Source organism: Calliopsis andreniformis, chromosome 6 (assembly GCF_051401765.1).
Source record: "Calliopsis andreniformis isolate RMS-2024a chromosome 6, iyCalAndr_principal, whole genome shotgun sequence".
NCBI classification, from domain to species: domain Eukaryota; kingdom Metazoa; phylum Arthropoda; class Insecta; order Hymenoptera; family Andrenidae; genus Calliopsis; species Calliopsis andreniformis.
Genome location: NC_135067.1, coordinates 8,694,705 through 8,709,753, shown reverse-complemented (window position 1 = coordinate 8,709,753; position 15,049 = coordinate 8,694,705). Strand labels below are relative to the sequence as shown.

General features: G+C 33.6%; 1 protein-coding gene across 3 annotated transcripts in view; it reads right to left on the bottom strand.

Moving 5' to 3' along the window:
* Ipk1 (Inositol phosphate kinase 1) overlaps nt 1-15,049 on the bottom strand; it is a 209,439-nt gene that overhangs the window by 18,011 nt on the left and 176,379 nt on the right. For all 3 annotated transcript variants that reach the window (XM_076380313.1, XM_076380314.1, XM_076380315.1), the window contains one exon: nt 1,563-1,767. In XM_076380313.1, the coding sequence (XP_076236428.1) occupies nt 1,563-1,767 (205 nt within the window). The remainder of the gene's footprint in view (nt 1-1,562; nt 1,768-15,049) is intronic.

Here is a 15,049-nt window from a genome sequence, read left to right as displayed (position 1 = left end):
TTTTACGGGCGGAACTAAAGCTGAAGAACCAACGTCGGGTGAGATTTCATCGGACCGAGTGCTTCAGGGCACTGAAGGGTCTTCACGCGTGCAGACCTTGCATTTTTCTTCGGAAAGAAAAGGTGTAGCCAGCAGGTGAACGCGAAGGAAAAAGGGGGAAGGCTACCTGAACGGTCAACGAAAGTTGAAGGAATATGGGGACCTGAGGGCTAGCTATTTCAGCTCGCCACCTGTCGTTTCTGCGAACAATGAGTCCATCGGTGGACATCTGCATCTGTACCTGACGTTTCGCTTCAACTTTACGAGCTTTAAATATTCGCGAACCTTCAATAATTTTGAAGGCATAAAAGCACTCCTCGGTAAATTTAATAACGATCCGAAAGAATTGCAAATTTCGTCTAATATAAAAGTATTTTTATACCTTGTATTTCTAGCACGTACATTTTATGCACTGTAATATTTTAGAAAATACAAAAATTCTAGGAACAGTATAAATATTAAGTTGTTCATCACTTAAAGCCAGAAATATAATATTTGTGGAATTCGTTCACGATAAAATTAAAATTAATTGAAATAAAATAATATGTTAGAGAGTCTTCCCAGCCATTACAATTTGGAAAATTTATTCTTATTATTTGTGTTTTAAAAGTTATAAAAAATAGAAAAATTTGTCGTTGATAAAGGTGTTAAATAGCTTCATAATTAATCTACAGAATTATGTGATACTATTATATATGTGAACTATGTAAACCCATATTATGTATATAGACTTTTTTTAAATATAACTAATATTTATATAACTAATCATATATGTATTATACTAGTAGCTATTCTTGAGTATTATATTATTAATTTTTAAAAGCTTTGTAAACATTGTAACAGACCAAGATCCTGAGGTACACTAAAAAAGAACTTTACTTCCTGTTTTCTATAGCATTTTTAAAAAAATCTTTCATATTGCAAAACCCAAATTTGATTGCAACTCATCTCCATTTTTCAATTTGTCGAAACGCTTTTCTATATGCATGAAATACGAATTTTTTAAATAAACGAGCAACGTTGGAAAATAGTTGCATCAAAATTCTGACGAAAAACGTACAACAAAATGTAACTTCACATGTTTTGTTAAAACATAGAGAAAAATGTATACTCTAAAAGAGTATCCATTTGTTTTCACCATAACGAGATGTAAACTTTACAGTAACGAACCCTTGTTTGCATAGTGCAATATCACACAGTCAGTAACCCACAATTTAATTACCAATTCATACGCCCCTGTTAATATTTTCAAACTTCCTACCATCTGCAGTAACCTTTCCTCGCAAGCCAAAGAGGAAAATTTTACCACGAGAATCCAAAGACAAGCTACGAGCTTCTTCAAAGACACCTGGTCCACCTAGAAAACTCTCTAACAAGAATTTCATGCAAACTTAATACACAAAAGTACCCCAAAGAAACCAGATACCGCGCAACTGAACGAGACCTCGTGAAAGGAGTAAGCAATTTCGACGCTGAACGTTTTCAACTGTGTTCAGGAAAATTTCAGTGGGCAAACGTTTTACCTGGACGAAGAGCTTGAATGGCTTCCGATAGTCTGGCGATGTCTTTCGCATCGTACCGAAGGATCTCAGGGATTTGAGTATACGGGCCTAAAAAGCAGGAAGCCAGGCTCCTCACGAATTCCACTTCTCGCTCGGCGCGTTGTTTGCCGCCATCCGGTGGAACATCGTCCGGCAACGACTTCCGGAATCGAATTACATTATGCTCCTAGAAAAGAGAGGGACAAAAGCGTAACGGAAAGGTGCAAGAACCAGATTACATAATTAAGACGTTTATGAAATGATAGAAACTGTTAAGCGCTGAAAGAAATAAATGGAACGTTCCCTTGCGCAATTAATTATTATAAAATCGTTAATGCTCGATGTTCATCGAAACGCTCCTGGAAGTATTTAGTTTCATTAGATTACCTAGGGAATTTACGTAGCGTGCACTCGATCTTGTTTCGGCGTTTTTGTTTCCACGCTCTTGCAATAGGTATTTAAATAGTTTCGTTTTGAACTGGTATGTGTCGCAATATTTGAATATTTCATCTGAGGAATGTTTATGGGTAATTTAAACAAATTTATTTTATTTTACTGATGTGAATTATGTTTTATTACACAGAGTGTTTCGTAAAAACGTTTTAATTTGAGTTCAGATTTTAATGTAAAAGGCTTTATGGAACGCCCTGTACAATCCTAGAAATCTTATTATATTATGTTGTAATACCTATGCCATGTTAGTTGAGGATTAATATTTTTTTTTCTACTACTCAAATTAAGTAGTCTCTAAGCTATAGCTCAGAATATTAAATATCCCAGTAAATGTATGTAATAAATAATCCTAGTAACGCGTATTACTTTACAGTATCGTGCTTGCATATTTCAGTTTTTAGTACCACAGATATTTTCAATACGAGGAAATTATATATTGGAATTTAGGCTAAACTTCTAAACTCCTTTAAAACAGTTTTTTACTTATCCTTAGAGCTTACCTAGGAAATTGTATATTTAATCAATAGCCAGGTGTATTATAAAACATCTTGTGGGCAATGTACAATTGTAAATCAAACTCGTTTGCTGTATAATAATAAGATCAAGATGTATTTAATAAATAGAAACGGACTTAAACGCGAGAATGCTCTGGAACGAACAACGAGGAAGAAACAAAAAACAGTTGCATGGTCAGAAAATAGTAGCTGGAATACAAAAATACAAAGGAAAGAGAACATACAGATTTCCAAGAATTCCTTCTCTTTTCTAAAGAATGATTTGGAAAAGAGGATTCAGGTCAGAATGAGAAGAGGTTTCCTAAACCACCCTTCGATTCCTGACTTTCTGTTATAGCCATACTATATTGTATGTACAGGGTGATAAGTTTAACTGAAAAAGTCTCCTAAATATTGGCAATATTTATTGTAAATACTGTTAGCATTGTAATATTAGAGAACGCCAACTACTATATGTATAAGTAGCAGAAGTTTCAACTACTGTATGTTTAAGCCTCTTGATCATTAAATTAATTACCCAGTGGGTCGCTAAGCAGTGTGGTATGCTGATAGCGAGAACAAATAGTTGCACGTTTTGCATACTCGCAGGACATAGCCAAGTATTCGTTATCAGGAGCAGATCAAATCAGTGTTAGAGCCGATACGTAATGGTATTCGCTAAGCTATGTAGGTGAGCAGAGTGAAAAATTTTCAACTTCGAGATAGCAGAGAAAATATGTCCTCTTAGCTTGCCTTGTCTCTTATGCGTTTTAACCGAGATTAATAGTCGCAGTAAATGTTAACAGAACTACTAAGATTAACGTACAGCTATTTTTAACCAAAAATATGGTTTTAATCAAATATTTTTGGTTAAAAATAGCCAAACAAACAAATTTTTAAATCCACATAATTCACAAAAATAATACATACTCGTATATTCTTTTAACATTTAATTCAGCATTATCTGAGTAGAAAATACTTTTTGTAAAGAATACAATGTTTAAGGAACAATCGTAAAATCGTTATTCCGATTTTTGTTTGATAATCTTTCAGTCACTTTTTTTCTTAAGTCTTTTAATAAATTATGCCTCCAATCTTCTAGCAAAGTCTCTAGAGTCTGCGAGCTACTTTTATGCGATGAAAGAATTATCATAATAAGCTTGCATCCATAAACTGATTAAAGCCCTTTGGCATTACGAGCACAAGAAACTGTTCTGAAAGAAGAATAGATTACATAATGCCAGTATAAATTAGAACTTATGTATTTCTTAATTAAATGAATACCTCCTCCTATGATCATAGTAATTCTGTACTTTGGTCTAAACTACAATAAGGGTATCTACAAACGAGACTTCCGGTGATTCGTTGAAAGAATAATTTAAAATTGACAAACATACTGTTAGTTGTAATTGCTCTAAATTGTGTTCTATTATAGGCTTCCAATTATATTACAACATAAAGCTGACTCATATGTCAGTGATTATTAGGATCAACATACGTTATATTTTTAAAAAATCTGAGTTTATATACCAATTAAACTCTACAAAACAAGAATATGCTATAAAACAAGGACATAAATGCACGTCCATAATACAGAATTGTGATTCGAAACTTGAAATGTCAATACTTACTTCGAAAGGAAATATACATCATGAAATGAATTAAAAATGAAGAAATAGATATATATTCAAAATAACACGTGATTAATTTTATGAGGTAAAAATTGTATATTATATGAAATATAAATATAGATATTAGAATATCGAATTAAATCATATCATACCAAGATGAAATTACTGCGAGCTCAGATACAGAATTTTAGGAATTAAAAACTAGAAATGTTTTCATATACATTATATATATATTCTTATAGGAGAATATATATATTATATATAATATATATATATATTAATATAATAGAATGTATATATTCTTTTTAAATGACTTTGAAGATTTAAAAATAAAAAATTCAAATGTTTGAAAATTTAAAAGCTTTGAATGTTCGCAAATGTTTAAAAGTTTAAAAATGAAAAATTGAAAAACTCGAAACACTGGATTCATATTTTAAATATTTGAGCATACAAAAGCTTTCAATATTTCAAAATATAAAATTTGAAAAACTGGGAAACTGAAAAGTTGTGCTATATTTAAACATTTAAAAATTTTTATTTTAAGAACTTGAAGATTTATGAGAGTTCGTGTTGAAGAAATAATGTTAAGGTTCTTGAAAACTTCGACCAGAAGTTAAGTAAAAAGCCAATGAAAACGTAATGCGATGGAAAAAACGAAATTCACGAAAACAGTCGGCGTTAAGATATGGAAAATTTCGATACTGTCAGCTTCGTCAACCTCTAACACCAGGATTGAAATTAGGTCGACACGCAGCATTTCATATCGCGGCAAACCACAATTTCCATTGCGCAGCAGGCTTCAATTACTATCAGTGAATCGCTTAAATGACGCGGCGTTAATTACCGGTGCATACGTGCATCGCAGAGAAACCAACTGTATCATTAATAAGACCACGTTTTGCGATACGAAAAGAAAAAATTGGCATGGTCATTTGTTCAATGATGTCTGTGTGACGATTGTTCGAGCATCGAAGATACATTGCGCGAGAACAAAGCAAGTGGTGCTGGCATTGCTAGGGACTTTTTTCATTTCATAATAATTATATAGAGTTCGATAAAGGGCTATTTAATGGAACTAAATACCAAAAACACATTACAGGTGTATCTTGATTCTTAACAAAGTGAAAGTAGAAACATACTTTATGACAGTAAAATTATTTTAATAGGATAAATGCTTTTGAATCATTGCAAAATTGAAGTATACTTTTTCATTTTTTTAAATTCTTTTTTATGTAGGCGTGAATTAGGTTTAATGGTTCCAAAATAATTTGTAGTAGTTTGTATGTACTTGCGAGGAAATTTTCCAGCTGTGGCTCTAGGGATTTTAATAAAATTGTAAAACTGAATGCAAGAATAATATGATGGTACTTTTTAGAATATTTTTTATAGATGATTGCCAGGGTTTTCATTGGGTTTAAAATAAATCTAAAATTAAAACACATGCCAAACAAATGTGCAAGGGTGATTAATTTCTAAGTTTGGGAAAGTCTGGCTATGAACTCACTCCAATTTAACTTTTTCCTTTTCAGCATTTCTCTTGAATATTTAAACTCCATACTGTTCCATTTGACAGGTATAGGATTAAAAGATGCATGCTGGAGTCCAAGAAAAGCAAAAAAATCAATCGATTGCATAAATCAGGGTTCTGTCTGATAAGAAAAGAAAAAGTCCCTAGTGACTACTGCTGCACATCTTCTGTGCAGGTACACTCACTTAAAAGATGATTTTCTTCATAACAAATATTTTCACTACTTAATCCATTAAGACCCATATTCTGTATATTATTAATCTTATACATTACTCTACTAAAACAAAAAAACGTTTTATAATAATAGACACTATACTGACACCCACTAAATGAAAAAGATCCAGAAAAACTGGTGAATTCTAGTGGTACAAATACTTCAATCTTTTGAATGTTCAAAACACGTTGTAGAATCTAAAGCAGAGAGGAGAAATGGTAACAAAAAAACATATTAAGCTAATTTTTGAGATCACCTTTCATAACAGTAACACGAAGAATATAATTAATATCTAATATAAATTCAGTAAAAAAAAAAAAAAAATTAGCGAGTGAAATATCGCGTTTAAGCAATTTTAGACCCTAATGAGTTAGTCATTAACTCATATTTCACCCATAAATTTCACCAGCGATTTCACATTAAAACAGTTACCTTACAAATCACGATATCCAATTATATAAAATCAACCCCCAAAATGGAACAACCTCTTTCATTCGATTAATAAAGAATGCCAATTCCGTAATTGATATCACCATCGGGACGTAAGCTCCGTGAAACGAAAATTGACGTTTAATCAATTACCAGACACGTAGAGCCAGCAATTATTCAAGTCATTCTAAATGCCTCGCCTCTAGCCCGGCTGGCAACAGTTCAGGATCGTGGAACCGAGGACGAAGTTATCGTAAGCCTGTGTTTCTATATTTCGAGCGATCGGCGAATGTTTAACCACAATCTGGCTGGACAAAAACCGAACCGACGGCGGACTGGTTTCGCGTTATCGATCGAGAAGTCGATGTAGGTGAACGATGTCAATAAACCCGAGCAAAAATAAAATCTAGAACATCTGATTCTGCGGTGTCCATGCGAACTTCTCAGGTGCTTGTCGTCTCTCATAAACGTTCAATCGATATATCGGCTGTTCTCGTCTGTCGGCTGACGTGGCTGCAAGTTTCTCGTGCGTCATCCACGTCGGTCTAACGAGCGCCAACGTAGGTGGTACTTTTCAACGTGTGGCTAGGCGCACATCCACACAGGTGCTTCTGGTTTATTTTCCAAAGGTGTTATGAAAACAATCGGAGACCACAGGGGGGAAGAACTTGATAAGTCCACGTTTCTCGGTTTTCTGTTTTTCGCGTCAGTTGGTAATTGAAAGGGAGTGTTTTAATACGTCAGAGTAGAGAAGGTGGAAAACTTCGGAGATTTCAGAGTGTAATTATTCTTATGATGGATGTATACGGAAGTAAGGTATGTCCAAGTGGGACAGGAGAGTAGGTTGATAACTCCATGAGAAGTTCATAATTATTCGGTAATATCTAATAGTTTTACTGTATGTGGTACTTGATAATTTTGAGTTAATTAAAAAATAATATGAAAGAAAATAATTATTAATATAGGAAAATGTTGATAACTCAATGAAGGTTTAGGGAAAACTAAGGGAATGAGAATCAGTGAATGTGTAATGAAAATCAAATTAACTGATTTCGAAAAACACATATTTAATCTGAAAACTGAATGAGACTACAGTTTTTGTGAAATTTGTTCAAAACATATCTCTACTGTAAAATTTAGATAATGTGGCTTATTAAGTTCTTCCCTTGGAGTCTTTAATCGCTTTCGACGTTTGAACCATTTGAAACGAGCACACACACGAAAATTAGTGTAGATCAATATTTAATAGATATTTTTTTCGATAATCAAATTTTTAAGATAATTTCGTCACCAATAAAATCCCTAATTTGATAACATAAGATCTTTTTTTGTTTGTATTAACTTTCTTTGGTATACCAATATAAATAGTTAATGTGACATTGAACTTGATTTAAAAAAGAGTTCTGACATGTTTCAACAAAGTTTAAATTGCAGTTGAATTAAGTATGTATGAGGAATTGTATAACCAGCGTTCTTTTCCATTTATCTTGTGTTTAATAGTAGGTGGTAGGATTACGTAATGAAATAAGAATTCGTGATGGAATTTGATAACTCAAAATTGCAGGAGAGATTTGTTTATTCTTCAAGAAGCATCAAAGCCAGAGTTAAATATTTAGTAATTAACTTCAATTATTTTTGTTTCGCGAGATTATCTTTGACAACCGATCCCCCGATGATGGTTCCAGAGACTTGGGATCGATTAAATACCCTTTGAGCATTAACAGGTTGACTGGTGGTCGCTTCGATCGCCAGTTCGGCGACTTAAATCCTGATAAATCCTTTTTGGCGTCGGGGTAATCACCTCTATGCCTATGCATGTTATCGACAGTCAACCTGGTAATCAGTATCAAGAATGGAAACAGTAGTTTCATAGCTACTTGACTGTCTACGAACGAAATTTGAAAGCTGGCTAGGTCTAGTTTAAAAAAATATCGAGATACTTATTCCAATCTGTTTTGTTGGTCTTCCTGGTTTTACTATATCAATGATTAATCCGAAAACTGGCTTAAAGATTCCGAGAATTTAGGTTGAAAATCGGAATTACGCATAAGAATAATCGAAATTCTGAATTATTGAAAAATTCATAAATATCTTAAAATTGTTTCGAGCGGACATAACCATTTTTGAAATTACACTCCTCATTTGTATTACATGTACAACAATATCCCTGGTTATGATTACGTGTTTTGAATCTAAATGCGAAATTACTCGTGAGAAGGTAGGCATCAATAAAATTCATGAAAATTTAAAAATAAAAGTAGCTTGGACGCAGGTAACACAAAATGGTAATACCACATACATATAACTATATCCTGAAACTAAAATCGTAACTATATCCAGCTTCTTTAGTATCAATTTCACAAACAACGTTTCACCAATCCATTTTAAACATCCTACACCTCCATCCTTAAACAATAAAAAACCAAAAAACAAGTATTCCATTATAAGTTCACACAGTTTGAAAAGCCTAACCCAGACCTAGCCCACTATACAAGCATTCCCCACTAAGTTGATTCCGTAGCAACATACTTAATCAGGACAACACGATCCAGTCTACTCTAATGAAAACACGGACCACCCAAAATCAAGTTTCCATGCTCAAATGACCCGACTCCAAAGAAACAATATTACTATGGTATCTGAACGAGTCCTCGAGTCGCTGCTTGCTCTTTTACGGCAGCAAATCGCTAGACGTTGCCCTACATACACACCGAAATAACTAGTTACCCAGGAACGAGAATTACCTGCTTGAATTTTTACGTATCAGGACTCGTCGTTTCTCGAGCGGGTACAGGCATGTTCAAGCTGTCCCCGTCTGCACGCGATCGTGGACCCGCAGGCTCGTTCCGCCATGTTGTTTTTCGGTTGCCTTTACGTGCACTTGGCCATGCGCGGTTGCACGAGGACCGAGCGTTCCGTAACCGTGTCGGATCGCGATCTACAACCGATCTAGATAGAGGCGTGATACGTTCCGTGTAATTATCTACGCGCGGACGGGCCGTGTGGAAAATAAAGCTTCGCCCAGACAGATACGAAATAGGCGTAATTGCGGGAACGTGGGCGAGGACGGGTGATTTGTGATTCGCTGGGAGTACGAAGGCGGATGTTTATGCGATAGATCGACCCTGCGAGCGGCGAAAGAACGATGAAGTACGGATAGGGAGTGTTTGAACCGTTTGATGTACAGGCTTGACTCTGGGGACTGGGCTGGGTTGCACGGTGACGAGGGAAATTCTGTGAGAAGCTGTTCGGTTCGTGTCTGTACCTGGCAAGGGAAGCACGTGAAGTTGTCGACTCCAATTTTAATGTGCTTCCGCAGAGCGATAGCATGCTGGTTGCTAATGCTATCTGTAAAATACTAGACTGTATTAAATAGGGTGAACGTCTCGGTCGCTGCTCCTAGACAACATTGTCTGACACGTCAGGAGCGTCATAGAAAACTCAATTCAATTGGGTTAATAGAATTTTTGGGATGAGATATTTTTAACATGTTTTGGTAATATAAGTGACAACGAGAAAGTAATTGTAAAAGATGGTCGATGTAATGATTAGATCATAGCGTGGAAGTACTGTATCATTGTCTTTAAGGCGTGTATAGCTGATTTAATAGTTTCGCATGAATGTGCATGAAGGTGACGTTGGATTCTAATGACTGCTATGAAATTGAATCCTGAAATGAGTTTTTTAAATTATCAGTGACGTAAGTTCGAGATTTCGATAAATGAATGTAAAATAATTTATTACGTTATGAAGAAATATCTTACTTGTCATTTTCTTATTATATTAATATACGATTATAAATAATACTATTATTTATCTATGATACATTTTTTACTATTTCATATCACGACAATTAGCATTAGATATATCTAAAATGAAACTTCACAGAAATTATTTCAAAATAAATAGATAAACATTTAGCAAGTATACTGTAATTATCCAAGAACGTCACAGATATGTTATCTCCCATTGTCTCCTACAATGAAACCCCATAAAATACCCACATTATCATTCATTAGAATATCGTGGATCCTTCACTCGAGGAAAAGTCAAGAAACAGCAATTTACTATATAAATTCATGAATAAATATACGCCATAAACGAATCTTTCCTTTCATTAAATTCTTTGTATTAATTCAATTCGTATCCGCATCCGCGTTTTCATTTACCCACGCGAACAAGCTAGTCCCAGCATTGCGAAAGGCGCGTGTAATGCGTGTAACGCACGCATTCCCGTGTAGCATCTGAACGTTTTCGAGATATCGCGCGCAGGTGTTGTATACGGTTGTAATTTCAACGCGTTAATTACTATGAGCACAAAAGTACTTATAATTACGATACAAACGTCTAACTTTCGCTTATCGATCACGGTTGATGATACGCGCAGCGGTGGTCGTGGAAATAAGCTCTAAATCAACGCGTCTTATACTACACATTCTGTAAACCACGTAGTACGTAGATTTACAATTGCAGGGAAACATTATATTTGCACTGTTAATGAAGTTATAAATCTGGATAGAATCAATCGCAAAAGTTAACATCCACTGGTTGATTTTGCAGTATTTTAAAAAATGGAGAAGTATTTTTTGCGATAAATTAATAGTTCACTTTTCTTGTGAAGTATTGGTGTGTTTGAGATGATACTGTTATTGTTGTTATAACTTCTAATTAAAATTTATTTTTTAACGCAGTGCCAAGTTTAGAAAGTTTAAGAAATATGTAGGTACTAGCTTCTGTAGTTTATTATATATTCAGGAAAATATATATGAGAATGAATTTTTATGAATGTAACTGATGTTTCAATACAATATTTCTTTGACTGATTATGTTAAAAACATGTATTTAAATAGCTCTATCTAAAATGGATCTGAACTCCCCTACGCCATCATTCGCAAAATATCGTATAATACACATGAATTTGATATAAAAGATTAATTATATCTTGCAATTAGTTATCATCGAAATGAGTACCTTAATGAATATTATTAAATACCCTAATCGCCTCTCTGGAACCAGCAGAACACTTATCTTAAATTCGAGGAGATTGATATCTGTATAATGGTAAATAGAATAATGATTATAAAATTAAAATTTATAAATGACTTGTTAAAAATCAAGTCTGTAATTACAAGCCTCTAAAATACGAATAATTCGAAAAGCTAGAATTATTTTAGAGGTTTATTAAAACAATACAATAGCTATCTCCATTTCACATCTATTAATAAAAAGTAACTGACTACTGAATGTAGTTAATAATAACTGTATACTCTGCAATGTATTTATAATAGTAACCATTTTATTATTAGTCAGCATTGTTTGTCGAGCAAATTTTGTTCAACGATCTAAATTTGTTAAACACATAAATAATAGGTACTCCTGCACTCCAAATATCCTCCACTTGTGCGTAAATTGATCACGAGTGGTTCTTCATAAATTTTCCGACTTGCACCAAGGATCTATGTATATGCATCCGTGTGGTGCAGGTCTATGAATCACGATATACCATTACGTTGTCGTAAATTACTATCGTGTAGAATGAATGGTCAGACCTGTGTCTAAGGTCACAGTCGCCTCTTGCGAAATCTACAATCATCGTAGCAACGATCCTCCCATTTTATTTGAGAAACCATTGTCGTTTTAAAAGGTTGAAAATAAGTAACTTCAACAATTTTTTTAATGTAAAGAAACTAGAAAATATAGGGACTCGATAATTTTGTAGACATGTATACAGAATATTAATTCATTGCGTATATTACTGATATGCTTTTTCTTTTATGTACTCTATTTTAAGTTCTAACATTTACTTTTATCTTTAAATATGTTTAAAACATGTGAATTTAACAATTCTTTGTAAAAAGATTCATGAGTCATCAGTTATTTTATTACTGTATGATGCTTGTTCGCTATAAATTCGTAATTTATTACAAATAAATTTCTGCAATCTCTCTTTTCTTGATTCTCAATAAAATAAAAATGAGTTACCAGCACAACATTTAATATTAAAAACATATTCCACTCTGTAAACACATTAGACTGTGAATTTTTATGTAAATATAACAGAAATATAAAATAAATCATATGATTCAATACGATTGCACTTTTTGTATTTATTAATAGTATCATATATTTTAAATTTAAGCATGCCTCTGTATTAAATTGTTACAAAGATTTTATTTTGCATAAACTTTCACAGTCTATTCATCATTCCACTGAGTCACAAGCCTACAACGAGGAAAAATCATAACTCTATTATACATACATTGAAAGTATAAAATTCTTCGCCTCTAAATAACCACTCTTTCAAAGTGTACACCACATTTTATAGCGTCGAAGTCGATAAAAATATGCAAATATTGCTCACGATAGAACAACACCCAGTAAACAGAGAAAACGTGATGTGATCATCTTCCTAATCGAAGAAATAGTGCGCTGCAATAACAGACTTTCTTTCGATCCTTTTAACGACCTACTGTCAAAGCGCACGCAAAGGTGCAGTTACCCGAGTCGCGCCTATGCAGCTTGCACATGCACCGCCTCCAATTTGCGTATATATAGTTTCAGGTTCGATAAACTCGCAATTGCGGTTCAAGACTAAAGGTCGTTACAGGCGTGTTCATGCTCGTGAAACCCAGGGACGAGCACACCACGAACTGCTGGTTTCTCTGGCTCTCACCGAGATATATCAATTTTTTAAATTTGTTAAAGTGTAATGAGTATTTTCAGGAAATTGATTCTTTTTTTATGTTTATTATTTAGCGTCGTATTAACCATCTTATGGGTTATCAGCGACTGAGGTAGGTTATGACCTATTGTACAATTTAGTCTGTTTTAAGTATCGTAATAGGTTCTCAGTTGTGTTGGTGTCCATCAAGTTATCTTTCAGGACGTGTTTTATATTGCACTCTAGACGATCTGTGACGTACTTTCTACAGTCTAAGATGATGTGATCCAATGTCAGGGGCACTTTGCATGGTTCGTATGTTGGGGGTTGTACTGAAACTGTTTCGTACTGAAACTGAATTTAAATACATAAAAGGATGTATAATATGTAGATTAAAAATGTTTTTTAATATATTAATCTCTATATTATTGTGGAATATGGGTCACTAACATATTGACTACATCGTGTTTGTTCACTATAATCAAATAACTAAATATACTAGACTTGTCTCATAGATATCTTATGTCTTACAGAGGCTGAGCCACGCAACTGTACCACCTGAATTTTCTTGTAAACTGTTCATTGTATGAGAAAATGTTTCAAATGAATGCTGTTTGGTATCGAGGGTATGCTCCTCTTTGATATGTTGCTCTAGATACGAAATAACTTTCATTTGAAATATTTTTTCATATAATAAATACTTTGCAAGGAGATCCAGGTGATAACAGTTGCGTGACTCATCTTGTGTATTCTGTATGTCAATGTCCCCAGCCTTTCCTGATTATAGACTTGAGGTTTACTAACTATGAGCTTATAGTGAAGATCTAGCTTCTTAATTAGTCAAAATTAGTTTGAGAAATATAATCCTAATTAAACGAAGATTACGTTTCAGCTTGTAATTTTCTTAACAATAGGTTATTCTTCATGTAAAAATTTGTAAACCTTCCAGTAGCATATAGGTGCTCTGTGTTGCAACAAAATAGAAGAATAAAAGAATTCATGAATCACCTATTTTTTAATTTTTGTGTGCAAAGTACAGTACCTACTCATAGATTCACAACTCGATATCAATAATAATTTTTATAATGGATAGAAAACACACTGTGTCTGTCCACATCAAGTACAATCGTGGAATATAGTTTTGCCTATAAATCTCATTTCATACGATTATCTAAAGCTGACAAATATTAAGTACTTAATATTTGTAATACTAATATTGTAATATTATATATTATTAATATATATTATATATTATTAATATATATTATAATATTAAGTACTTAATATTAAGTACTTAATATTTGTAATACTAATACACTACTAATTACAGTAGTATATTTCTAAATCTATTATAATGTAGATATCTCATTCGTATCTACAACTAAATGGAACAACAGCTTAAAATAATGAGAAATTTTGCCGAAACTATATCGAGAAATTGTATCTGCTCACGCTTCTATTAAGTCGAGCATACTGCTTCTATTCTTAACCAAAAATATTTGAAATTAATTCTTCCGTCTAGTTTTATTAAAGAATGTTTGCCACGTTCGAGATTACGTGCTCCAAATACCGCGTACGAGACTATAAAAATTTATCCACGCCATTTGCGACTATTCTCATGTGCATTCAGCGACATATACATGGCGCAAAATATACGAGGTGAGTTCCATTTGCGGCCTGGTCGTCGGAAAAATCAACTTCGTTTGCGGTCAAACAAAGTTGCCAGCCCCTGGGACAGTGTCGTGGGTAGACACAGGTAAAAATAAAATAGTTGATCTCGCAACTCCACGCTCCATGCATACTTAAGATAAGCGGACATACAAGTTATGTCCAAAGGCTGTAGTACGCCATGCATAATTTTTGTTACGCAAAGTGTCGATACGTAACCATTCATTTCTTCCTTTCAATCTACTATACCTATTTACAGAGTAACATAAGAAAATACGGTCCTAAAACTGCTCTTAAATACAAATCTGTCGTGAAAACGATTACGCAATCTTCCTTGGAAAAAAAATAAATATTGTCATGTTCAATGAACTTTCACTTTACAGTATAGCTG